This window comes from Nematolebias whitei, chromosome 5 (genome assembly GCF_014905685.2).
Source record: "Nematolebias whitei isolate Nwh7 chromosome 5, NemWhi1, whole genome shotgun sequence".
In the NCBI taxonomy this organism is placed as follows: Eukaryota; Metazoa; Chordata; class Actinopteri; order Cyprinodontiformes; family Rivulidae; genus Nematolebias; species Nematolebias whitei.
In genome coordinates, this window is record NC_056502.1 from 18,682,990 (window position 1) to 18,709,037 (window position 26,048).

Here is a 26,048-nt window from a genome sequence, read left to right on the forward strand (position 1 = left end):
AAACAAAGTAAAAATATATGCGTTTCGCTTTTTTATAAAAGTCACTGTCGGTTCACAACTGTGTTTAACCCGCAAAGGAGGCGACACTCCATGTTCTGCATCAGAAGTCCAGGTTTTCAGCCCGTAAAGCTGTGTTTCACCGAGCATCCCCAGCCTCGTTTTTTTCCTCGTCGACCGACCAGGGTCAGGGAGGAAGACGGCCCGGTTCCTCTGAGCCTCCTGCCCCAGAGCAGCACCAACAGGCGGCTCGACTCACGCTCAGCACCGCAGTCATCTGTGGAGGTCTGGTGCCCCCTGCTGGACAAATACTATCACTACAAGTCATGGTTCACCACTTCAATAGCTAAAACTTCACTTATTTCTTATTTACTCTATTTTGGTAAAAATAAGGCATTATTACGACGTGAATGTTTCAAAGTTTTAAAGAAATGCAGTTATGACTGTGACTTTACAATACAGCTTCTTCTCCCTTACAGTGAAGTTAATTTTGAAATCAAATAGCATCTTTACATCTCATGTAGTATTCTTAGCAGTTTCTTTATTGTTTTCTTTACTAATCGTAGCTGCTTTGTTAGACTGTAGAACCTTTGCATTTACTGCACGCTGTCTTTTTTTTTTTTGTCTTTTATGTTTTTGGATATTTACATATTGGTTTAAATAAAATGGATTCCCCATTAAGTCTGGTTAAATTGTTAGTGTAGAACAAAATTATAATTGACACATACCTCTGTTTTACTATATAGCACAAAAAGTCAAAAAGTGACACTTGAGGGCTGTGCCTTCGATATTTGAATTATGGAGCCCAGGTATCAGACCTAAAATGTGGCAGTCACATGAACACCTTTATAAACAACTCAAGCATTTCTAAGTAACTTCTTTGGGGGAAAAAAAAAAAGCTGTTTTGACCTAACTGGGAGTAAAAAAAACAACTTTGGCTTGACACCCCCAAAAAATCTAATGAACAGCTGATAGTCCTTTTCCTGTTTAATGTATACTTCATTGTGTGTACTTAATGGCAAAGCCTTCATACGTCACATTGATTCATACATGACTGAAAAAATAATTTAGTTTGACAATTATTATTGAGACATTATTATTATTGAGGTGGCACAGTCGTTAGAGCTGCTGCCTCTCAGTGAGAAGGTCGCCTGATCAAATCCCGGCCAGAGACCTTTCTGAGTGGAGTTTGCATGTTCTTTCTGTGCATGTGTGGGTTTTCTCTGGGTACTTCAGTTTCCTCCCACAGACCAAAAACATGCATGTTAGGCTGATTGACTCTAAATTGTCTCTAAGTGTTAGTGAGAGAGTGAATATTTGTCTTGTTTGTCTCTATGTGTCCCTGTGATGGACTTGCGACCTTTTCAGGGTGTCCCCCGCCTCTCGCAGTGCTGGATGGATATGGGCACCAGTGACCCTCGTGACCCAAAAAGGAAGTAGCGGGTAAGGATAATGGATGGATGGATGAATCACAGCTGTTAAACTACAATCGGAAAAAATAAATTAATAAAACACTTGAACCATTTGAAATTGTGTGTTTTCTTAGAAAGAATTATATAATTTTTACCAAAAGGATTTGCAAAATGCCTAAAATCCATGTCGTCATACTGATCTACGTCTAACAGACCAGCAGGGGTTTTGTTTATTTCAAATGTTTTACAAGTGATGTAATCTTTTTACGGCTTGTTAAAGTTTGAATGGAACGTAATTCCTCTTGTTGTTGTAAAACCGTCACATTATCTGCAGTCACTTGTTGAATCATGTTTATGTCGTTCATTTACAGCCCTGGGAACATTCTTAAAGTCTCATGTTACCTGAGGAGATGATGCAACATCAGGTATGAAACAAACGAGACGTTCTCTCCTCATTACACGTCAATATTTTCTAACAAAGACAGCAAATTTTAGTCAGTTGAGATCAACCATTTGTAACACTGCTCTACTTTTTACAAGCTAACTTTACTTTAATATAAAGTGGTCCAAGTGCAATTTGAAATGTTCCATCCATCTATCCATTTTCCAAACCTATAGATTGGACTGAGCCAAACCCGGTTGTCACTGGGAGATAGGAGGAGTTCAACACAGAGCCAAAACAGAAATACACAAGACAAAATAATTTTACCCCTAAAATATCTGTGTTGCTACTGTAAAACTTCAGTCTTTAATCTCCAACAACATTTAAAACAATAACCCTGCTAATTATAATTTATTTAACCAGGTAAATCCCACTGAGAGAGCTCTTTTGCAACAGAGGCCTTGTCCTGAAGGAGGAAACCCAGAGAAAACCCACACTAACACCAAGAGAACATGCAAACTCCACACAGAAAAACCCCAGGTCCAAAATGAACCCAGGACCTTCTTGCTGTGAGACAACAGTGCTAACCATGGAGCCATCGTGCTGCCCGGTAAGATGTTAAATGCAAAATATGTGATGCTGGAAGGTTTTAAAGAAAATAAAATGCTAAAATCAATTGACAGCATAATAAAACAAAACAATCTGCGCTCCTGCACTTATCTCTTTAAAAACAAAAGTCTTAATTTGTGTCTAGACAGACTGCGATGCTGCAATGCAGTCTTCAGCACTGCTTCACAAACAGGACACGCCGCTGAATTCAAAGCAAACCGAGAAATATCAGTGAGTCTGTGGGAAACGAGTCACTGGGGCACATATGATGGGAATGTCACACACAATGCATGTATTTTTTGTGTCACTAGAAGAAGTACTTTCATTGATCTAAAGTCTTTTTAAGCTTCCAAAGGGAGTTTATGGATCACCATATTGCATGTAATGTGGAGTTTAAAGATTGTATCCTACATGTAAAAAGTCAAAATGGATATTTCATGTCTGTTAGAGATTGATTTTCTTTAATATATATATAATAAATACAATTCAATTCAGTGTCCCTCATGACAGGAAGAAACCTCCAGCAGAAGCAGGCTTAGGACAAGCTGCCATCTGCTTCAACCTGCTGGATTTGAGAGGACAGGAAAGAGAAACGGACACAGAATGGCAGGTCCAGGATGGAGGCGAGCAGGTGAGCAGGTCCTCACTAGGATGAAAGCTAAAAAACAACACATGTTAACATAGACTGTGATGGACTTGCGACCTGTCCAGGGTGTACCCCGCCTCTCACACAGTGATGGCTGGACATGGGCACCAGTGACCCCCGTGACCCCACAAAAGGAAGAAGCAGGTAAAGATAATGGATGGATGTTAAGATAGAAACATTTACAAATACAAATTATTCATTTGTAAATATTCATTTGATGAAATGAGGTCAATTTATCCTCCAGTAGTCTCAGTCTATAGCAGCACAGCTAAGGGATAGGTCAGGAAACCCAAGCTGACCCTTACTATAAGATTTGTCAAAAAGGAAAGACTTGAGCCTAGTTTTAAAACTGGAAAATGTGTCAGACTTATGGACAGAATTTGGAAGGTGGTTCCACGTGAGAGGAGCCCAGTAACTGAAGGCTCTGCCTCCCATTCTGCTTTTGGAAACTCTAGGCGGTCATCTTGAATGAAGTTGACTAAATGCTGCAGAAGAACATTCACTTATCAATTTTTGAGATATTTAAAAAAAATCAGTTTACTGGTTCATGAGATGTTTTGTTAAAAGACAAACAAACAAACCAAACCAAATACACACATTTCCAATGGCGTTGGCTGCCAATAACACATTTAAGCAGTCATAATTGATGGACAAACTCCTCCATATTTAACGTTTGAACATGTCGTGATTCAAATGGGTTTTATCTAATCACTAACACTACCTCTGAGCCTATCATCCATTTGTCCACCACAAAATATTTGGTGAATACTGTATGATTCACAGTTTGGACCAGTTCAGAAACCTGTCTGCGAGACAACGCGCAGGCTTTAAAAACCCACACACAACTGCCCATTCTGCGCATGCGTGAACAAATAATAATAATAATAATAATGAGCCGCTTTGGAATTTATTGTGTATTTCTCTTCTTGCTATTTAAAAGCCCGAGTCTAATTCTTTTCCTGTGTTTCGCCATATATGTTTACATTCATTACCGAACGCGATAATACAACAAGACGAAAGAATGGGTTAAATGCTGATTAAAAAAATGATGGTACATGCTGTGTATTTACAAACGTCATGGTCCAACACGGTTCTTCTCCCGTCCTTGTCTCAGCGGCTGAGGCTGAAGTGATGGACTGTGCTGTTCCCGTCCCGGAGGTCAGCACCCAAAACTGGGTCAAATCCTCTTACCGAGCCGCGATAAGAACCGCAGGATATGCGATAAGAGGTTTCTATAAATGACAGAGCAAGCATCAGTCTGAAGCTGAGGACCACGAACAGAGACAGACCAGGTAAGATCAAGATCTCGACTTTTTCACTTTAAAAGAGAACTAATATTTTAGTTTGGCTCCTCCAACAGGTGAAATAACCAGCATCAAATAAAGATTTGTGAAGATTATCTTGTTAAAGGTCTTCTCTTGACATTTCTCCAAATAAATCATTTAACTCCAATTTAATTACAGGAAGTCAATAAATAATCCTAATGGAGCACTGTACTTTTTGAGCAGTGGTTCCGCAAAGTGGAGTTTGGTTCTTATAATAAAATTAAAACAAGATTTCAAATTGCTGTTTTGAGTTTTCACTATGACACTGTTTGAAGGTGTTGTGGTTTTTATATGGCACATGATGCAGAGGTACCAGAGAGAACCAAGCTGATAACACAATAAAACAACATCAGGGGAAACAGACTACAATTCTGCAAACAAACAATGGGTTCTGACTATGATGTGAGGTGTGTGTGTGTGTGTGGGGGGGGGGGGGGGGGATTGCTGAGTGAGTGCAGCTGGGCAGATTAGCAAATGAGGGGCAGGTGAGTCCAGGGATAGCCATAATAAGTGACACAGAGAAAACTGAACTGAAAACATCCTGAACACAGAGAATCTATTAAAAAACACACACACAGTCAAGTAACTGCACTCATCAAAACAGCACAATCATGACATTAATTGGCTTTTTAGGCTTTTTTGCAACATATATTCACTTTAATCTGTATTTATAAGGGACAGAAGTCTCTGCTGGTGTTTGTTTTTAAGCTGATATGTGTTAAAGCCACTGCTTTAGAAAAACAGATATATCGTATTGGTATATTATGTCAATATGACTCAACCACAGCTTAAAATTACATTTTGTTTTCCTTACGTTGTTGCTATAGCTACTTATTAGAAGTCATAGACAGTTAGGAGTAATAAATTAACAACATCATGTAATAATGGAAGTGTAGCACGTCTGAATTGTGCTTATACCTACTGTATAAACTGAAATTCATGATGATAATCAGAATCAACATCATATAATGAAAGTAGTCTTCCTTGAAGGAATTCTTATCGAACAAAGGCGCTGTCTGTTTGTGCTTATGTGCTGGAGGTGACTCTCAGCTGCTATACACCAAATTTATCTCAATAACTGTAAAAAAAAAATAAAAAAAAAATAGCAGAGCTAAAGACATTTTTGTGTTTAAGGTCAGTCTGTTGTAGGTGTACTGTACGTTATTTGCTGTCGCAAAAATGTTATCACTGGTTTAGGAAATATTTTGCTAACACAAATGCAGGAAATTACATGATTGTCCAACTATCTGGACATCAGGTAATAAACAACATGAATTCACCTCCCTCAAGTATATTTTGAATGCATTTTCTATTTGTGCAGTAGTCGTATGATCTTGTTTTATATTTTAGCCAACAAGATCTTGTTCAGTCTATTCATGACAAATATGATCTACATGTACATACAGTGCCTTGTGAAAGTATTCGGCCCCCTTGAACTTTTCAACCTTTTGCCACATTTCAGGCTTCAAACATAAAGATATAACATTTTAATTTTTTGTGAAGAATCAACAACAAGTGGGACACAATCGAGAAGTGGAATGAAATTTATTGGATGTGTCAAACTTTTTTAACAAATAAAAAACTGAAAAGTGGGGCGTGCAATATTATTCAGCCCCTTTACTTTCAGTGCAGCAAACTCACTCCAGAAGTTCAGTGAGGATCTATGAATGATCCAATGTTGTCCCAAATGACTGATGATGATAAATAGAATCCACCTGTGTGTAATCAAGTCTCCGTATAAATGCACCTGCTCTGTGATAGTCTCAGGGTTCTGTTCAAAGCGCAGAGAGCATCATGAAGACCAAGGAACACACCAGGCAGGTCCGAGATACTGTTGTGGAGAAGTTTAAAGCCAGATTTGGATACAAAAAGATTTCCCAAGCTTTAAACATCCCAAGGAGCACTGTGCAAACAATCATATTGAAATGGAAGGAGTATCAGACCACTGCAAATCTACCAAGACCCGGCCGTCTTTCTAAACTTTCATCTGGAACAAGGAGAAGACTGATCAGAGATGCAGCCAAGAGCCCCATGATCACTCTGGATGAACTGCAGAGATCTACAGCTGAGGTGGGAGAGTCTGTCCATAGGACAACAATCAGTCATACACTGCACAAATCTGGCCTTTATGGAAGAGTGGCAAGAAGAAAGCCATTTCTCAAAGATATCCATAAAAAGTGTTGTTTAAAGTTTGTCACAAGCACCTGGGAGACACCAAACATGTGGAAGAAGGTGCTCTGGTCACATGAAACCAAAATCCAACTGTTTGGCCACAATGCAAAACGATATGTTTGGCGTAAAAGCAACACAGCTCATCACCCTGAACACACCATCCCCACTGCCAAACATGGTGGTGGCAGCATCATGGTTTGGGCCTGCTTTTCATCAGCAGGGACAGGGAAGATGGTCAGAATTGATGGGAAGATGGATGGGGCCAAATACAGAACCATTCTGGAAGAAAACCTGTTTGAGTCTGCAAGAGACCTGAGACTGGGACAGAGATTTATCTTCCAACAAGACAATGATCCAAAACATAAAGCCAAATCTACAATGGAATGGTTCACAAATAAACGTATCCAGGTGTTGGAATGGCCAAGTCAAAGTCCAGACCTGAATCCAATCGAGAATCTGTGGAAAGAGCTGAAGACTGCTGTTCACAAACGCTCTCCATCCAACCTCACTGAGCTCGAGCTGTTTTGCAAGAAGAATGGGCAAGAATTTCAGTGTCTCCATGTGCAAAACTGATAGAGACAAACCCCAAGAGACTTGCAGCTGGAACTGCAGCAAAAGGCGGCACTACAAAGTGTTAACGCAAGGGGGCCGAATAATATTGCACGCCCCACTTTTCAGTTTTTTATTTGTTAAAAAAGTTTGACACATCCAATAAATTTCATTCCACTTCATGATTGTGTCCCACTTGTTGTTGATTCTTCACAAAAAATTAAAATTTTATATCTTTATGTTTGAAGCCTGAAATGTGGCAAAAGGTTGAAAAGTTCAAGGGGTCCGAATACTTTTGCAAGGCACTGTATTTCTTCATATTTTTCAGCATCAACTGATTTGTTTTTGTGTGCTCTCCACAGTTCTCTGGTGACTCTCTGCTCTTCGTTCCAATGGGTCTCCTCATGTCTGCTTGGCTGTGTGGCCGAGCTCCTGACTGCACTCCATCTTCTTTCGCCTTCGTCCCGCTCGCCGTCCCGACCTCCTCACGCCTCGCACTCACTCTGAACTCTAGTCCAGTTTCCCCAGGAGACAGACGCTCACACTGGAGCTCGTCCCACCGCTCTCCTCACTTCCTGCTCTCTCCCTGCAAACAGGAAGTGATGCGCTCACCTGCGGAGCTCAGCAGCGATGGTGTGAGGGCGGAGGCCGGGGTGAAGAGCGGCCTTCATGTGTGGGAGCTAATGTGGAGTCCCAAACACAGAGGAAGTCATGCAGTAATGGGGGTTTCAAGGCAGGACTGTCCTTTGCAAGACTCTGGATATAAAGTGCTGGTGGGAGGAGACTCTCAGTCTTGGGGATGGGAACTTAAAACCAATCAGCTCTGGCATAGTGGGCAGACTTTAGAGTGCTACCCAGGTAAAAAGAGGAGGAGGTGCCTCTCTCAGGCTGCAAGCATTTCAAAACCACAATCCATCAGTTCTGTCAAAGAGGCGGAGACGCCTTTTCTCATTCCTGAGCGTGTCCTGCTGGTCCTGGATGCCGACGCAGGGACTCTGGGGTTTGTTGTTGACGGCAGCTTCCTTGGTGTAGCATTTAAGGGCCTTCCCACTGGGGTGGAACTGTTCCCAGCAATAAGCAGCGTGAGAGGAGGAGCCAGCATACGACTACGCTATCTGAACGGCACCACATGCGAGTATTACCAAACGTTCAGTATTATAAAAAATATTAACTTAGAATAGTAAAATACTCTCTCCTTCTTTTGTTCACAGGTAATCCCCCGGCCCTGATGGCTTTATGTGGACTGTCAGTTCTTCAGTACTTAGGACAGCGAAGACAGAATCAAACAGACAAATTGCCTTTACCACCTCTCCTCCAGCGTTACCTGCTTTCATGCAAATAGCATGCAATTCACTTTACTGCATTAAATCCTTTTAATGCAGTTCCATTTGATTTGAGGCAACTGTCGCCTTGCAGCAAAAAAGTTGCAAGTTCACCTATCGGCCTGGAGTTTGTATGTTCTCCCTGAGTACAAGTGGGTTTTCTCCCGGTAGTCCAGTTTCTTCCTGCAGAACAAAAACATGCATGTTAGGTTAATTGGTAACTCTAAAAATGTCTCTGGGTGTGAGTGAGAGTGTGCATGGTTGTTTGTCTAATTTGTCTCTATGTGGTCCTTTGATGGACTTGGACCTCTGTTGCCTCTTGCACAGTGACTGCTGAAGATGGGCACCAGCTCCCACGCTACCCAGAAAGGAAAACAAAAATGGGTAAAGAAGATGGATGGATATAAATGGATGACATTATCTTCAAAACAAAGGATTTTAGTTATTCTTATTTTGTTAGCAAATGCATGTAAACCTTTTAAAATTGCCTGTGAATATCATTACCATTAGAAAAGTGGGATTTTTTTTTAGCAATATTGTTTTGTAAAATTTGTAGTACATTATTTGATGTGAAAATAAATATTTTACGTTTGAATAAAAGTCGTTGTTTTTACTTTTTTATTTTGGCTTAACCAGTGCAAGCGAATAGCATTGCTTTATACATTTTACAACAGTTAAGTGCAGAAATTTTAATGAGCTTGAAGTTTGCTGGTGTAAATTCCCAGGACATTGTGAACACATAAATAAAACAACTGTCCGGGGAGCTCTCTCAATTCAAGCCTTTACATTAATATTTAAAGACTTTTACACTTGTTTTGCCTTCACAGAAATAAAAAGTAAAGCGTTAATAAATTTGTTTAAATCCCCAAAAGTACAATTTCCTTGTTTTCTCCTAAACGTAGCACCAGTCCAGCTCGCTGTCGTCATAGCAACGAGGGGAAGAAAAAAAAGCTCGCGCATGGAAGATTGCGCATTTATGGGTTTTAAAGTAAGACTATGTTTTCTCCTTGTATGAAACAACATTTAAACGTTTATGTGTCATGTTGGTGTTGCTACTAAAGCCGCAGCAAATAATTGTAAGTATTCTTTGTTTAGTGAGATATGTAGTAATGAAAGCTCAATTTAGCTAGCGTACGTTAGCATAAAACTTGCTAACCACAGCAACCTTTATGCAAAACTTCAAAGAAAATACACTTCAAATGCAAAAAAATATGGTTATGATTAATGAAGGTTTAAATTTTAACACACACACACACACATTTTTTTTTTTTTATATATATATATATATATATATATATATATATATATATATCTATATCTAATGTACATACACAGTGATGCTTGAATGTTTATGAACCCTTTAGGATTTTCTATATTTCTGCATTAATATGACCTAAAACATCAACAGATTTTCACAAAAGTCATAAAAGTAGATAGAGAACCCAGATAAACAAATGAGACAAACATATTATACTTAATCATTTATTTATTGAGGAAAATTATTACATATTTGTGAATGGCAAAACCTTTGCTTTCAGTATCTGGTGTGACCCTGTGCAACGATAACAATGTTTCTGGTAACTTGATCAGTCCTGCACACCGGAGGAATTTATTTATTTATTTATTTATTTTTTTGTTACCTTTTCCTTTTAGCCATCCTATATGTTTAAAAAAAAAAAAAAAAAACCTGCAGTATGACTTTTTATAACTGTTTATTGTTGTTGCTGTTGTCCATTGTTGTCATCTTTCTTTGTTGAAATCAGGCCTCTCTTGTAAATGAGTCCTCGAGGCTCAATGGGATTTACCTGTCTAAATAAAGGTTGATTGATAGTTCATTCCTTCATACAGAACAGCTTCAACTGAGATGTTTGTGGGTTTCCTCACATTAACTGCTCATTTCAGGTCCTTCCACAACATTTTGACTGAATTAAGGTCAGGACTTTGACTTGGCCATTCCAAAATATGAACTTTATTCTTCTTGTGCTTAGGGTCATTGTCTCGCTGCGTGACCCACCTTCTCTTGAGATTCAGTACATGGACAGATGTCCTGACATTTTCCTTTAGAATTCTTTATAATTTATACTTCATTGTTCCATCAATGGGCAGCATGGTGGTGCAACTGGTAGAGCTGCTGCCTCTCAGCGAGCAGGTCCTTGGTTCAAACCCCGGTCCAGGGGCCTTCTGGGCATGCGCGGGTTTTCTCCGGGTGCTCCGGTTTCCTCCCACAGACCAAAAACATGCATGTTAGGCTGATTGGTAACTCTAAATTGTCCCTAGGTGTGAGTAAGAGAGTGAATGGTTGTTTGTCTCGTTTGTCTCTATGTGGCCCTGTGATGGACTTGCGACCTGTCCAGGGTGTACCCCGCCCCTCGCACAGTGATTGCTGGACATGGGCACCAGCGACCCCCATGACCCAAAATGGAATAAGCGGGTAAAGATAATGGATGGATGTTCCATCAATGATAGTAAAGCCGTCCTGTCCCAGATGCAGCAAAACAGGCCCAAACCATGATACTACCACCACCACCGTGTTTCACAGATGGGATAAGATCTTATGCAGGAATGCAGTGTTTTCCTTTCTCCAAACATATCACTTTTCATTTAAACAAAAAAGTTCTATGTTGGTGTCATCCATCCACAAAACATTCTTCCAGTAGCCTTTTGGCTTGTCCACGTGATCTTTAGCAAACTGCAAATGAGCAGCAATGTTCCTTTTGGAGAGCAGTGGCTTTCTCCTTGCAACCCTGCCATGCACACCATTGTTGTTCTGCTGATGGTGGACTCATGAACATTAACAATAACCAAGTGAGAGAGGCCTTCAGTTGCTTAGAGGTGGGGTTCTTTGTGACCTTGCCTTGCTCTTGGAGTGATCTTTGTTGGTCAACCACTCCTGGGAAGGGTATAATGGTCTAAAATTTCCTCCATTTGTACACAATCTGTTTGACTGTGGATTGGTGGAGTCTAAACTCTAGAGATGGTTTTGTAAACTTTTCCAGCCTGATGAGCATCAACAACTTTTTTTTTTTCAGAAGTCCTCAGAGATCTCCTTTATTCGTGCCATGATACACTTCCACAAACATGTTGTGAAGAGCAAACTTTGATAGATCCCTGTTCTTTAAATCAAACCATTATTACCTGACTATAATTTCACCTTCAAATTAACTGCTAATCCTAGAGGTTCACATACTTGTGCCACTCACAAATATGTAATATTGGATAATTTCCCTCAATAAATAAATTACAAAATATAATATTTGTCTCATTTGTTTAACTGGGTTCTCTTTATCTTCTGTACTTTTGTGAAAATCTGATGATGTTTTAGATCAGATTTATGCAGAAATATAGAAAATTGTACAGTGTTCGCAAACATTCAAGTGCCACTAGAGAGAAAGTTTTATTATAAAAAGACAAAAATACAAAATTTTCTCTACACCAAAGATTGATTCAACCAACATGACAATGTTTGTATAAAATAAATTAAATCAATGGATGAAAACAAACTGTGAAACGTATTAACATGCCAAACGATTTGATGTGTTGACCCCTCACCTAGCACATTGGAATAAAAATAAACTTCTCAGGAAAAACACAAACAACAAACAACCCACAGTGATGAATGTTAATATTCTAGTTATATTTATATGGGTAAATAGACAATTCCTAATAGCCTTTTTTAAGAGTATAATATCACTTTGAGTGAGCCATTTTTTTGTAGCGTAATGGCAGCCGCTCCCGAGGATCTGAGAAGTGGAGGGATACTTTTTGGGGGCAGAAATGAAGATGACCAAGAGGAGGATGACACACCTGCGGTAAGATGCTCACATTCAGCAACTGAATCTATTGATTTCAATCGTAAAAGGAACTCATGTATTCATGTGACTATTTCTAGGTTTTATTGAGTGTTTTAGTGCAACATGGGCAGTTGGGCCTCTGCTTCTATGACAGTGAAGACTCTTCTTTACATTACATGGCAGATACTTCTGATAACCATGATCTCCAACTGTTGGACAGAGGTAAACAAATCACTAATAGCCTCTAATAGAATGCCAGTGTTGTCATTAACACAGGCTCAAGCTTATATTTTGATGTATCTACACTTAAAGATTAAATCATAGTTATATTTTTAGACTAATTTGTGATTTACTTTTTTGGCATTTTGTTTACGTCTTCAGTCATTCAGGAGGTTAAGCCCCATGTGATCATTACCAGTGCAAAGCAGGAACGATGCATGACTCACTACCTGAAACAACTTGGTGAGCTCTGCAAAGCAAAACTTATCTTTGGTTGGGGAAGTGGAATTAAAAACATGCTGAAGAGTACTTTATTTTCATGAGAAGTGGAACGAGTTGTTTTTTGGGTCAAGGGAATGTAATGAGATTAGAGATGTCTGACACTGTAGCCAAGAAGAGTGATAAGGAAAGATTGATTTTACTGTTGTTGTGTACTACATTTACTTTTGATGAGCAAACCTAACATGGCACAAAAATAGGGCTTCTGGTAATCTTTTTTTTCCTCTTTGATTTCAGGGTCTAACCTACAATATAAACCAGAGGTGGTTATTTATCCAAATGCTGATTTTGGTTAGCAATTGCTCATCTACATATATATTTTTTTAATTTTTCTGTTACTTGGGTTGTTTTGTGCTTAGTCTTTATAACTGCCACTAATTGTGCTTTAATTTTGAACTCTTCAGGTCTGGAGGTTGGTAAGCAGAGACTACTCTCTGCCCACTTGCCTTTCCTTCCAGGCAGCATTTCAGATGGAGACAAAATGTCCTATCTTACATCCTGCATCACTTTTGATTCACCCCTGATGGTGAGCCAGCTTTCTGTATTATCTTCCCACCTTCCAACCTCTGCAGAAGCTGATCCTAAACTACTGTGTCCATCACTCTCCTGCATTTAGAAGTGTTTGTTCATTTGTTGGTTAGCTTAGGGCTGTTGGAGCTCTGCTAAAATGTCTGGACAGGAGGAGAGTGGGAGTAGAACTGGAAGACAGCAGTGTTGGAGTTCCAATTCTGCAGTTTCATGCCTACACACTGTGAGACACAAAAACATCTAGTTAAACACACACATACACACACACACAATAGACTGTTATATTCTTTCCATAAAATAGAGCTTTTAAAGTCTGAAAGTTTTTGGAATGCATTTGTGACTAATTGTTTTCATTTGGAAATTATATCTACTATCCACCAACAAACCAAAGCTGCCAAATGTGATTCAGGTGTTTGTATGAATGAAAAGTGTTCCTTCGCTGAAGCATTTGTTTCTTCTTAATATAGTAAAGGTGTGGTGTACATTGACAGAGACACTTACAGGTAAGTTAGTAAATATTTCTTTTGAAGATTATTCTGGTCTGTTGATCTTCAGGTCTCCCTCTCAAGTGTATTTTTTTTCTCCATCCCTGATTCTAGTAAATGGGTTAAGTCTTTGGTGCTTCATTAAACTCATCAGAGACTTAACAAATGACACTTAATGCATTTAGTTGTTGGAGCAGAGAAAAGTGCCAAACATGCAGGGCAGGACTGAGAACCTGGTTTGGGAAACGTATTAATTGTGATTTTGTATACAGCAAAATTCACATTAAGGCTGTTAGTTCAATATAAATCAAGTGAAAGCTTAATTTTTCCCAAACATTTTTGTAAATCTTTGTAAAAATGTCATAGGTAAGGATTTTGTATTTGTTCCAGTGTACTACAAATTTTCAAATCAGATCTGCATCCGTCAGTGTACAAGCTGCAATCAGGTGAAAAGGAAGGCCTCAGTCTTTATGGTATGCATGCCAATCATAGAAATTCAGAATGTATTGCCTTTCCTTTTTAAAAATGTTAACGTGAAATCCTGTTTTTGTTATTTGTGTTATTTTGTGTTTTGCAGGAATTCTAAACCGCTGTAAGAGCAAGTCTGGGTCCAAACTTCTACGGTATGATTTACACAACATGAAATCACATCAAAAGGGAATATTTTGATTTTGATTAATTGCTTAAATATAAACCCAACATGTTTGTCTTGTTCTCTTTTGACAGTCAGTGGTTTCTTCGCCCTACTCAAGAACTGACTGTGTTACGCAGAAGACAGGAAGTGATACGTTTCTTTTCTTTACCGCGACACTCTGACATCCTGAAAACACTGCAAGCCTCACTGCGCAACATCAGAAACATACCAGTAACGTTCTCCGCATCTATTCCCCCTTATCACGATTTATCACCAAATGACATCATCAACCTAAACTAAGTTTACACATACAGCTGTGTGTCTGTGTGCATGTAGGGTGTCCTGCGTCGTATGACTCTCTCCAACAGCAAAGTGACTGACTGGCAGAGTCTCTACAAGGTTGGAAACAGTACATTGTTTCTCCAAGTGTCTTTGCTATATAAAGGTTCTGCTAAATGTAGATAAGTCAGTGTTTTTCTGTTTCTGTCTCAGACGGTTTGCAGCGCAGTGTGTATCAGGGATACGGTGCGAAACCTGCCTCAGTCCGTTCACCTCTTTCATGATATCAGCGAAAGGCTCTCTGATGATCTCCACTATATCGCCAATCTCATCAGCCGAGTTGTGGGTGGTTTTTACACAAGAACACACATTCGTTGAGGCTGTCTAGCGTTTTTGTCAGTAGATTAGAGTCGACAGGGGTGGTTGACTTCCAATGTTAATGACTTTAAGAATATTTCTGTAGGTGGATTTTGAAGCCAGTTTAGAAGAGAATCGCTTTACCATCAAACCAAACATCGATCCCGCCATCGATGAGAGTGAGTCTTCTGAATTACCCGCTCAGTTATCCGCTAATTTGAGCTTTTTATGCCCTGAGCCCTGCGCCGTTCACACTGTGTCCTCCTGTCAGAGAAGAGGAGGATGATGGGGCTGTCAGATTTCCTAACAGATGTTGCCAGAAAGGAGCTTGAAAACCTGGACCCTCAAATCTCCTCCTGCTGTGTCATTTACATCCCCCTGGTCAGATATTTACTTCACCATAGCTACTGCTTCAAACACATGTTTTTTTTTCAAAAACTTACTTAGATATATGCGTTGTCTTTGTGCTAATTATCTAATTATGATTGAGAGTAAACGTGTCCTTTCAGATTGGATTCCTGCTCTCTGTGCCTCGGCTGCCTAGCATGGTGGAAAAGGAGGATTTTGAAATGGCAGGGCTTGAATTTATGGTGTGTTTATAACCTTGTTTTTTGGGGGGAGGTTGTCATAAAATGACTAAATTAGTTATCTCCTACTGCTCTTTATATTATTGTTGTACGTATTTGTCTAAACTGTATGTGTGTGGGTGGATTAGTTCCTCTCAGGGGACCGACTGCATTACCGCAGTCAGAGAACCAGGGAGCTGGACAACCTCCTAGGAGACCTGCACTGTGACATTAGAGGTCTTTTATTTTCTTTCATAAATATTAGTATTCCTGATAGCTGCACAACTTAAACCTCAAGATGCTTTCCTTGATGGTCCTGTTTCTCAGATATGGAGATGGCAGTGATGACCCAGTTGCAGAACACAATCCTGGAGAAGAGCACTTCTCTGTATCAGGTTGGTGGGCGTCACTTAGCACATCTAGGTTACAATGTATAAAACCCGACTCCCACTCTGATGAAATAATAGCTGGCCTCAGCGTAACACTTTAAATATGTGTAGGTGGATTCCGTTGTGATTAACTTTTTCCTCGTGTAAAATAATTTGCTCAGTTTTATAAGAAAACCCGAGTCCTGATGCTGAAGCAGATTCCCATCAACAGTTGTGAAATGTGGATGTTAAATATTTGTTTCATTTTTTAAAAGCAGAAAACACATCAAGGTTTTTGTTTACACTTTATGTAACAAAAAGTCACAAACCACAGCAGTTACTCCAAAGTCTACTTCTACTGTAGTTTCCATATCTGCTTTGCATTTTCTAAATCACAAAATTTTACCAAAACATTAGTTTTAAGTGGAGACTTCCACCTCTGCCATATCATCCAATACACTTGATTTGTGTGTGATGAAGAAGTCCTTTCTTTCTTTCTTTTTTTTGTTGCATTTAATTTTAGGTTTTGGACCTCACAGCTGAGCTGGACTGTCTGATGGCCATGAGCAGTGCATCTCAGGAATACAGCTACACCTCGCCCAAGCTTACCAGCCAAAGAAAAATTTCAGTCATACAGGGCAGGTAAAAACATACACAAAAGAGTCAAATTACTAATACTACGCTGATCATAGACAATGGAACAAGAGCCTAGATACAAGCAGCTGAATGAGCTCCCTTAACCAGGCTCAGCCTTAGAAGTAGGGTGTTGAGATTTATTGTCATGGGGCAGCTCGGGGTAGAGATGCCTCTTCTTCTAATAGAAAGGAGTCAGTTGAGGTGGTTCAGCCATCTGATTAGGGTGCCTCTGGAACACCTCCCTTTGGAGGTTTTCTGGTCATGTCTCACTGGGAAGAGACCCCAGGACAGACCCAGAACTTTCTGACTTTCTGGAGGGATTTTGCATCCTCTCTGACCTGGGACCTTAGGATTTCCCAGAAGGAGCTGAAAAGTGTCACTGGAGAAAGGGATGTCAGGGTTTCCCGTCTGGAACTTTTACCTCCTTTACCCAATCATGAATTAGCAATAGAAGATAAATGGATGGATTACAAAGCAGATTATGCTACTTTTCTGTAATTATTGATCTTTCAGGCATCCACTACTGGAACTGTGTTCCCCTGTGTATGTGGCCAACTCCTTCCAGAGCTCTGAATCCGAAGGCAGAGTTAAGATCATCACTGGCCCCAACTCTTCTGGCAAGAGCATCTACCTCAAACAGGTAGCAACATCTGCAGCATGCAAGTACTGTGTATCAATACCAGCTACAATAATAAAGATGATTCTTTGACACTGGTTTGCTGATGAGGGTTCTGTTTGTGTAAGAGACACAGGTAAGAGGTAACAGGTCTCTGTTTTGATTTTTCCAGGTGGCTCTGATTGTGTTCATGGCTCTGATCGGCTCAGACGTCCCAGCAAAGGAGGCAGAGATTGGTATGATGGATGGGATCTTCACCCGCATGCAGAGCAGAGAGTCCATCTCTGTGGGCCTCAGCACCTTCATGATAGATCTCAATCAGGTACGTCTCATGTACAGTTTAACACACGCACATGTCAGTATTTGTGCGGGTGTACAAATTCCAACACTCCTGCCCTTTAGCTCCTCTCCCACTCTCCACCTGTTGAATGTTTTTTAAGAAGCACTGGTTGTTCTTCCTACAGCCTTCACAAACAAACAATAAAAGTGTTAAATAACAGTTTGTTGCTCTTTCCCCCCCACAGATGGCCCTGGCTCTTAACTCCAGTACTGGGAACTCATTGGTGCTCATCGATGAATTTGGAAAAGGAACTAACTCAGTAAGAGAATTTGTCCCACTTTTTGAATTAGGTACAAATATATACACATACCAAAATATCTGACAAAAATATAAACCTTCAACCCATCTAATGCAAAAAAGTAGTCTGTTTAGTCTAAAAACTGTTTTTTTCTCACCTCTAACAGTTAACATGAAGTCTTGCTGGGATGATGGAAATAGAAAAAGAAAAAACTGCTCATAGTTTTATTCATCTCTCCCATCACTGGATAGACACATCCAATAAATAAAACACATCTAATAAATAAAAACAGTAACAACTTGCACGATGAGTAAAACCCATCTTTACTCCATAAATATAAATAAAGAGCAACATGCATCACCTTATTGTTGCAGTGTGATCGGGTCAGTGATGTTGTTAGACAATTAAATCTAAAATCTCAATTAAACCTTGTAACACATTTTTCTAAGGACGAGTCTGGCAGTAACTTTTCTTTCTGTCTGTCATGTCATATAGTACCATTTAATGCCACACAGGACAAGCTGTTATCAGGAAAAAATCTTGTCAAATTTTTATTTTGGCCTGATTAGCGTAATAAAAAAAAATATCTGAGCGACAAGCCACATCCAGATCCAAACCAAAAATATTTGATTACTGAATACTATCCTAATGAGTTCAAATGTATCTCTATAAATGCCAGATCTGTAAATAAGCAACTGTTTGCCTAATAAAAATCTAAATGGATAATTAAGTTCATATGTGTTGAATTCACAACTTGTTGCTGCACTGAAGACAACAAATGTGTAGAATTGTGGCCTGCAGGTGTCACAAGTGCCACGACTGATTAATTTGTTGCATATTCTGTCAGATTATACAAACCTATGCTCATTTTTTTATTGTTCGGTATTAGAATTTAGAATAAAATCCCCCTACAGAGCTATTAGTTGCTAATATTGATTATCTTTCTTCAAGGTGGCACCTGTTGGCATTTACTGATGCACTTAAAGATTAAAAGATGACAAAACAGTAAATGTTTATTTTGATGCGTCAAGTAGAACACAAGTACATTGTAATTCAGTTGCAGAGCAGATTTAATTTTGATTACCGGTACTTATCCTGTAACATTTTACATTTTCATCATTTCAAATAGGATGCTTTATTAACATTTTGTTGTCCAAAAAAATTAAAAAAAAAAAGGGAATCTGATTATTTAACATTTCTTCTGCAGACCAGTTTTTAGATTGGTTGTGTCAGTTGCTTTATTTCTTACAGCAGCTCAGTCTTACACTATCAAATGTTTGTCTAAAAACATGAATTACAACAGAAGAGTTTGACCAGCAGCAGCAGAATAACGTTATTGTTCCCTGCTCAGGTGGATGGCCTGTCTTTACTGGCTTCATCAATCTCTCACTGGCTGAAGAAGTCTCTGGTAGATGTTCCTCACATCTTGTTGGCGACCAACTTCCACAGTCTGCTGCAGCTGGACCTGCTACCAACCAGTGGCCTTCTGTCGTTTCTGGTAGAGAAACAAACTGACCAAGCCTTAGCCTGAGGCATTTGTGTTTAATGATGACTAAAGGATAGTTTTGATGACATAAACGTCCAAATAACTAGTTAGATCTCATTTTTTTTAACCCTTGTAAATATGACAAAGTGATTAAATGCCTGTCATGTGTTTTGGGTAGACTCTGGAGACGGCCGTGAATGGAGATGAGTTGGTCTTTCTGTTCCAGCTGAAGGAAGGAATTTGCCAGTCCAGTTATGCTGCCAACATTGCTACACTGGCAGGTCTGCCAACTTGTCTTGTACACAGAGCTGTGGAGGTCAGCACACACACAGATATAAACACACACACATGCAGAAAGTCGCAGAAACAAACCTCGCTGAGCACATGTTCATGTTTGTTAAGGTGTCTGAGCATTACAGGACAGGGAAGCCCATCAAACACATTGACAAAGCATCATCAGATGAGCAGACCAAGAGGTTTGTCAAACTTTATTTGTATAAAATGAGAATGAAGCAAGTGTGTGAGACAAGAAAGTGTGTGTATATGTAACAGGTGCAGCTCTGTGGTGGCGAGGTTCCTGAGTCTCGACCTGGAGGACAAAGATTTGGATCTGCAGAGTTTTATGAAAGATGAGCTCCTGCCCTCTGCTGGAGAGAAGCTGAACCACAGCTGAACTCCTGCTGCAGCTGACATGTTTCCACACCTCTGTGGTCAGTGCGTTCAGTGATTATGAAATGTTTGAGGTTTGTTTTGAAAAGCAGCAAGATTTCAGTGAAGTTCACCTGCAGACAAAGTACAGATATGACAAATTTATGACAATAATTCCATTTAAATTACACAAAAGTATTTGTGTTCAACTGGGTTTTAATGGGTAATGTAACATAAAAGAAAACATGGGCTTGCTTTAATACAACAAATATATTTTCAGGTGTTCAGTACAAAACAAAATGAATGGGTTTATTTAGTCACTTAATAAATCATATAAAAACAATTAAAATATTTGTTATATTTGTTGTCTACTTTGTAAGTCAGTACAAAAACTGGTACCACTGAAGGTGCCCTTTACAAAGACTTTATTAATGCTTAATAACTAGGTTAATCATGAGTTTGTGGACACTATGAAGCATTTACAATCTTTTATTAAACACTGTTCATATGTTAAAACTGCTCCTTACCTGGCAACATCAGGTGTGCTTTGATTCATTCAGGTAAATTGAATTTACTGCTGCTTGCTCAGTTTACTTTTTTAAACTAAATTAATGTTATGCCAAAAAACAACAACAATGGATCACAAATGCTCATCGTGTTTGCATGCAGGTAGTGACCAATGTTTGATATTGAAAATCTAAATGATGAAATGAATAAAACTACAGCACTTGGTCATGCCAAATAGTGAATCCATTTCAATATAAAACAGTGCTTTATAGCTACTTTATAAATGATAGTTAATGCTTTATAATGGGGCTCTTAGTGGAAAGTGGTACCCAGAATTTTTAAACCTAACCTAAATCCTTGGTCATATGATTAAAGTTCTTTCAGCGTAACTTAACACAATCTTTTCTTTTAAACAAAATTAAATGAATGCCCATTAATTATCATATCAAGGCCTCAGTAAGGTGCCAGGCAGTTATGAAAGTCACATGTAGATGCAACAGTGTGGGGACACTAAGTGTGTGTGCTGAGTTGCAGAACGGTGTGTTGCAGCAGGATCTGGTCATGACAAAGATGGTGCTGTTCAAAAAGAGCGTCACTGTTGTCTCCACATCGCACTCCTCCGCTTTTACACAACCCAGCATCTTAATGTCCAGAGCATCAGCTGAAGGGACAAGTTAACATTCAGCGTGGTCAGTACATGATTTTTAAATCCACCTGATCTTTTCTCACGTGTATAAGATTACAGATCACCGTGCTGTTTGACACACCTGCCTTTGCTCGGCCCGTGAAACAACGCTCCCCATGGCTGCATTTGGTTTCAGTCGTGTAGCAAGCATCCCAGAAGCCGAGGTCACACCGAAAACACTCAAGATAATCTTCCTCATCGTGTAATCCCATTGACTCCACGAGAGTTTCCAGCCTCTCCTCTTCCTCACCTGACCTCAAAGAACAAAAGTTGCACTAGGATTTTTATTTTTTCACATCGCTAAATGAAAAAGAAAACACTTAAATCAGTTTTATAACTTTAGCTGACCAACATAAATATGATTGTTTCAGACCTTACTTACTTGTTTGTTTATTTTTCAAGCAGATAAATCTGAGAGATTCAAAACTATTGAGTTCCTTTCTGCCAGAAGACACCTAGCCTAAGCTGCTGTAACCGCGATGAATTCTGCACAACAAAGTAGATTTAAATGAAATATTTTAAGCCACTTATGTAATCTAATAGTCTTTTTGACACGTTATTTTTGGGAGTGTTTAACCAGACTGTTCAACACATTCAGTTTAACACGTTAGCACGTCAGAAATGAACATTTTGTTTGTTCTGCTGCAGTCTGTAAAGTTGCTTCTTTGAGTAGATAACTTTTGATAGTCAGGAAAAAAACAACTCTACAAGTTTGTAGATTATACTGTGATATATTTTAGTAAGACAGTTAAAGGGAGATACCAGAGATGTTGTCAGGAGAATAAAATGCAAGAGTGAGACAAACTGAGTCCCACGTCTGTTATTCCTCTTAGTTTTAAACTCAAAGGCAAAAGTTTAGTTTTGATTTTCAAATAACTCTTATCTGTGAACAAAAATGTGCGGATCATTAGACGTTTTAGATTTCTTCCTGAGGGCCATTAGATGCGTGAGCTGCAGTCACAGCCCTTATCCCCGTTGATCCTGTTAGTGCTCGCTCAGTTTAACCAGCAGACAAAAGAGAGGTGAGGCGTGGCTCATTAGCAGGAAAACTACCTTTGTATCCTCAAACTCTAAATTTGTTTCTTGTAAATGTTTTGAATAGAGTTTTAATTCTGCAGACCTGCAGTATTTATTAGTTTGTCTTATTTAGTTTTGTTTTGATGAAGGTTATAAATGTAGAATTGTTTCAGTTGATAATTGAATCTTGTGATGAACTTGAAGATTTGTAGTAGTAAGACATGTTGCTGGGTTTTGTGTGCCCTTTTTACACAGGAAAATTAAGTTACGTCTCATTTGATCACAAGTACTTCTGCGAAAACCATGGAAGCAGAAGTTTTTATTAAAATATTCACAACAAAGTACAACTTGTTGAGGTACCAAAGAGCTTACTGTTGTAGAAATAATTTTTCTGTTTGCCTTTTTATTTGCAGTTTTTTGATGCAGTAAGCAGAAAACAAACTATTTTAACGACTCGCCTCCTTATGTGGTTGACATTTTTTGCTGTTTTTAGGTAAACAGAAAATAAAAAGTCACATTTATTTAAAGTTTATAAATGCATCATTTAGCACGTGTGATTGCAGTGAATTTAAATCATGTGTGCACCTATCAGAAATGTACTTGATGAGCTGTAAGGAAACTCATGGAGACAGATCCAGCTGTGTGTAAGTGCCTTAAAAGGACAACACAAACTCCCTTTAGTGGAAACCCAGGCTTACCTTGAGCAGGTGTGAGCGCTGAGATGGCAAAAACAAATAATATCAGTCCTTTCATTCTGAACAGGTGTCCGTCTTTGACTGGACCATGAGGACAGCTGAGATAGCCGGAAGCCGCACTGAAATTGGATTAGTGAGTAAAGCACTTGTCATACCTGCTGCAAGGCCTCAAACCAGTCACTGCAGAGATTTGCGGATTTGCTTCGGAAAAATTAAAACCCAATTAGAAGGGACTTTATGTTTCTCTTGATATCCAAAAATGTAATTTATTTTATGAGCAACATTATTGGAAAATTGTGTTTGTTCCACAGCTTTTACTGAAGAACAACAGGAGTGTTTTTCCACACACTTTCAGTTGATGCTTTTAACTTTCCGAGACGACTCTTTTCTGCCCCCTGAAGAAAAGTGACATTTAACGATTAACCTGTTTCAGTTTGAAGTTTTCAGTCTGTGGAACTGTGTTTGTACTGCGTCAGCGTACAGTTAAGCAGCTTACAGCTTCCTGTCCGTCTGCTAAGATATGTATCAATGCACACACACTCCAACACACACACCAGAGCACAATTCTCTGAGAGGAGAGGATTTGACTCAGTCATATTCTCTGTGCAGCAACAAAACCTGCGCTGCTGACTTATGTAACAACCAGTCAGATCTATGAGTGAGGAGCTTTACTCAAATGTGTGGCAGTGACTTATATGTGCTGACGCCGTTCCCTCTCATCAGTTTAGTGTCGGGATCAGAGACACCAAATGTATAAGCACTGGTTGTGGCGTTTGCAACGCAGCCAGTTTCTCTCCAAGTGCGAACGCGTGAGATCATCTCACACTGAGCTGGACTCCCATATGGGTGAGAGTGAAGAGTGGGCTGCTTTCTGCTGAAGATATTAAAGGACTGAATCAAGATTCCGAAGCACCTCGGAACAGTTCCTATACTATGGCTGCTGTTTTTAGCGTGTGAAACCAGTACAGATTATCGTACACTTCAGTTTCACTCTTCATCTGCATGGCAGGATCCCAGCAAGAGCCCAAACAACAAGGAAATACTCATCAGTCCTGAAGCACCCATAAAACCCTTTAAAGTTATCTCCAATGTAATTAGAGACTGAAGGAGAAAACGCTGGAGATAATTAAAATAACACCCCCCCCCCCCCCCCTTCCTGTTTAAACAGCTCATTTGGTACCTGCTAACATTTTCCTCTGCTTTGTTTTTTTTTTTTTCTTTATTACTATTTCTCAGCTGCCAAGGATTGAGATGGAGAAATGAGAATTTGAATAACGTGTAGGAATCAGATGATGATAAGAAGGAGGATGAAAGGTCGTGATGGTGGGAGAGCGAGGCCTCAGTTACTCAACGGTTTTCTCAGCTAAGCCACGTTAAGAATAAATCATAACAGCCTCGTCAGAATATTTTAATTTTTTATGATGTTGATCATTTCGTCTCATTCACTCCCACAACCACAAAGACAGAAATCCTAGCAGCTGAACATGGGAATCCAAAGGAAGTGTAAGAAATTCAAATCTTCAACATGTTCAGAGCTCCAGCTGGTATTTATAGCCTGGTTTGTAGGTGTCCAGTGAGCGCAGTGTGGTCTTATGTGCTGCTCTTATTTAGGCTGAAACCCCATCCCCCCCCCCCCCCCCAAGATAAAAACAAGATTGCACGCCAAGACTGCATGCGAGATGAGATTAAGACTCAAGCCAACCTCTCCACCCGGACAAAAGTCAAAAAGAGGGTGTTCATCTCAGAATGGCAGCAGGATAACTTGTCAGCAAACATCCCGTACATCCAATTATGGTCAAAGAAGAAAGGATTTTTGAGGCTACGACAACAAGATGGAGAGCTGACATCAAACATCATAGCTCCAACTTTTTAAAACTGTGAGTCAGGGGGGGACAAAAGGTCATCAGTAGTGAATCGGTGTGCCACTCAGGCACCAAAACACACCAATAAATATATTTCATCTTCTTTATTGAGGAATGCATAGGCTCGTGTGCTTGTTGTCAAGTTGGTGAAGTCAGTGCTGAGGCAGCTCGGAGTCTGTCCGTCCGTTCACGGTGATCTCACTCGATTTGGAGGAGTCTGAGTGGACAGAGCCGTGAGAGATGGACAGGCAGGGGGAGGGTGGGTGAGGAGTGGGCTCCTGGTGGTGCAGAACACGGGTCAGCAGAATGGACTTTCCTTTCTCCTCTTTTCTGTCTCCCTCCTCTCTGTTTGCACCTCCTGCGTCAGGAGGAGGTGGCAGTGTTGGTTTGCTGCTGGTGTTGTGTCTGTTGGAAGGAGGCGAAGGAGGAAACGGGGTGCTCTGGCTTGAGAGGGGGAGTATGTGAACCGGGGTGGCCCAAGAAGTCTGCTCTCCATCTGGATCTTGCGAGTCCTCCCAGCAGCTCCCCCCTTTCAGATCCTCCATGTCGTCAGGCATGTCTGCTGAGAGGGTCTCCCGGTCCCGGTTCTCGTACAGCAGCGTGGCGGCGCAGATGAAAATGAAGAGGCCCACTCCCATGACCACGGGACCGGCCAGCTTCATCCTCTCAATGTGGGTGCCACCACGTCTGCCCACCGGCTTTGGCCCTGCAGAAACGTAGCCCGCCACTGCTACGCACATGCCCACCAGCACCACCAGGGCTCCCAGCAGGAGCCACACGCCTGGAGCGGAGCCCAGGCGCAGTTTGCTTCCGAGGGCTTTGCTTTTCCTCAGGTGTCTGTGGCATGCTGGGAGGCAGACAGGTGAGGAGTGGGAGGAGGAGGTGGGGCTGCAGGCTGGACTGGCAGCTGTCATCCTCTGGCTTCAGACTAAACACAGAGGAGCACAAAACAAGCATGAACGCACTGAACTGAGCATCTGTGAGTGAGCAGAGAGAGGACAGTTTACCCTGCACTGCACACAACAGGAAATAGCTGTTTTAATAAGACATGTGGTCGAGTTAATGAGATGCCAACGTCTCTGCAGTTCCTCCCTGCGTGTCTCTGTGGAGCAACACACACGCCTCAGTCAGCCTGAACCAGAACTTCACCGTTACTGAACCGCTCTTAAGATTTCTCTCCACATCTCACTGCAGTCCTCGAGTCATGTCTCAACTGAACTCATAATCTCATCTCAAGTGGACACAAGGGGCGCTTCGAGTCCAAGATGATGCATTTCTGATCAAGTTGAACACCTGAAGTGCTTTTAGGCATGCATCTGTAGCGTTTTTGTAATAATTCATTTAGGCTTGGCAGCACTGTTGCTCATTGACTGACTTCCTCATCTGTATACATTCAGA

At 40.2% G+C, this 26,048-nt stretch overlaps 3 protein-coding genes across 3 annotated transcripts; 2 read left to right on the forward strand and 1 right to left on the reverse strand.

Moving 5' to 3' along the window:
- Nucleotides 1-4,316: 4,316 nt before the first annotated feature.
- Nucleotides 4,317-8,434, forward strand: LOC119410058 (SPRY domain-containing SOCS box protein 1). Its single transcript, XM_037676963.1, has 3 exons — nt 4,317-4,338; nt 7,455-8,223; nt 8,304-8,434. Exons 2-3 carry the CDS (start codon nt 7,485-7,487, stop codon nt 8,432-8,434), a joined length of 870 nt encoding a protein of 289 aa, XP_037532891.1. The 5' UTR covers nt 4,317-4,338; nt 7,455-7,484.
- Nucleotides 8,435-9,468: 1,034 nt separating this feature from the next.
- Nucleotides 9,469-19,909, forward strand: msh5 (mutS homolog 5). The gene is made up of 26 exons (XM_037676964.1): nt 9,469-9,490; nt 12,130-12,223; nt 12,304-12,427; nt 12,587-12,667; nt 12,941-12,994; nt 13,108-13,229; nt 13,345-13,454; nt 13,699-13,734; nt 14,107-14,189; nt 14,294-14,339; nt 14,443-14,581; nt 14,687-14,749; nt 14,843-14,971; nt 15,093-15,165; nt 15,258-15,367; nt 15,496-15,576; nt 15,702-15,789; nt 15,880-15,947; nt 16,444-16,562; nt 17,070-17,196; nt 17,345-17,494; nt 17,697-17,771; nt 19,102-19,248; nt 19,415-19,552; nt 19,639-19,712; nt 19,789-19,909. Exons 2-26 carry the CDS (start codon nt 12,134-12,136, stop codon nt 19,907-19,909), a joined length of 2,448 nt encoding a protein of 815 aa, XP_037532892.1. The 5' UTR covers nt 9,469-9,490; nt 12,130-12,133.
- A 4,888-nt stretch (nt 19,910-24,797) lies between these two features.
- LOC119410060 lies at nt 24,798-25,564 on the reverse strand. Its single transcript, XM_037676965.1, has one exon. It carries the CDS (start codon nt 25,562-25,564, stop codon nt 24,803-24,805), a length of 762 nt encoding a protein of 253 aa, XP_037532893.1. The 3' UTR covers nt 24,798-24,802.
- Nucleotides 25,565-26,048: the final 484 nt, after the last annotated feature.

What these genes read in the sequence shown, in the direction of transcription:
- LOC119410060 (XM_037676965.1), bottom strand. Translation starts at nt 25,564, where the DNA reads ATGACAGCTGCCAGTCCAGCCTGCAGCCCCACCTCCTCCTCCCACTCC.
- msh5 (XM_037676964.1), top strand. Translation starts at nt 12,134, where the DNA reads ATGGCAGCCGCTCCCGAGGATCTGAGAAGTGGAGGGATACTTTTTGGG. An exon ending in GTGGCCTTCTGTCGTTTCTG is followed by an intron (nt 19,249 to 19,414) that starts GTAGAGAAACAA and finishes TGTTTTGGGTAG; the next exon opens with ACTCTGGAGACGGCCGTGAA. An exon ending in TCAGATGAGCAGACCAAGAG is followed by an intron (nt 19,713 to 19,788) that starts GTTTGTCAAACT and finishes TATATGTAACAG; the next exon opens with GTGCAGCTCTGTGGTGGCGA.
- LOC119410058 (XM_037676963.1), top strand. Translation starts at nt 7,485, where the DNA reads ATGGGTCTCCTCATGTCTGCTTGGCTGTGTGGCCGAGCTCCTGACTGC. An exon ending in CTATCTGAACGGCACCACAT is followed by an intron (nt 8,224 to 8,303) that starts GCGAGTATTACC and finishes TTTTGTTCACAG; the next exon opens with GTAATCCCCCGGCCCTGATG.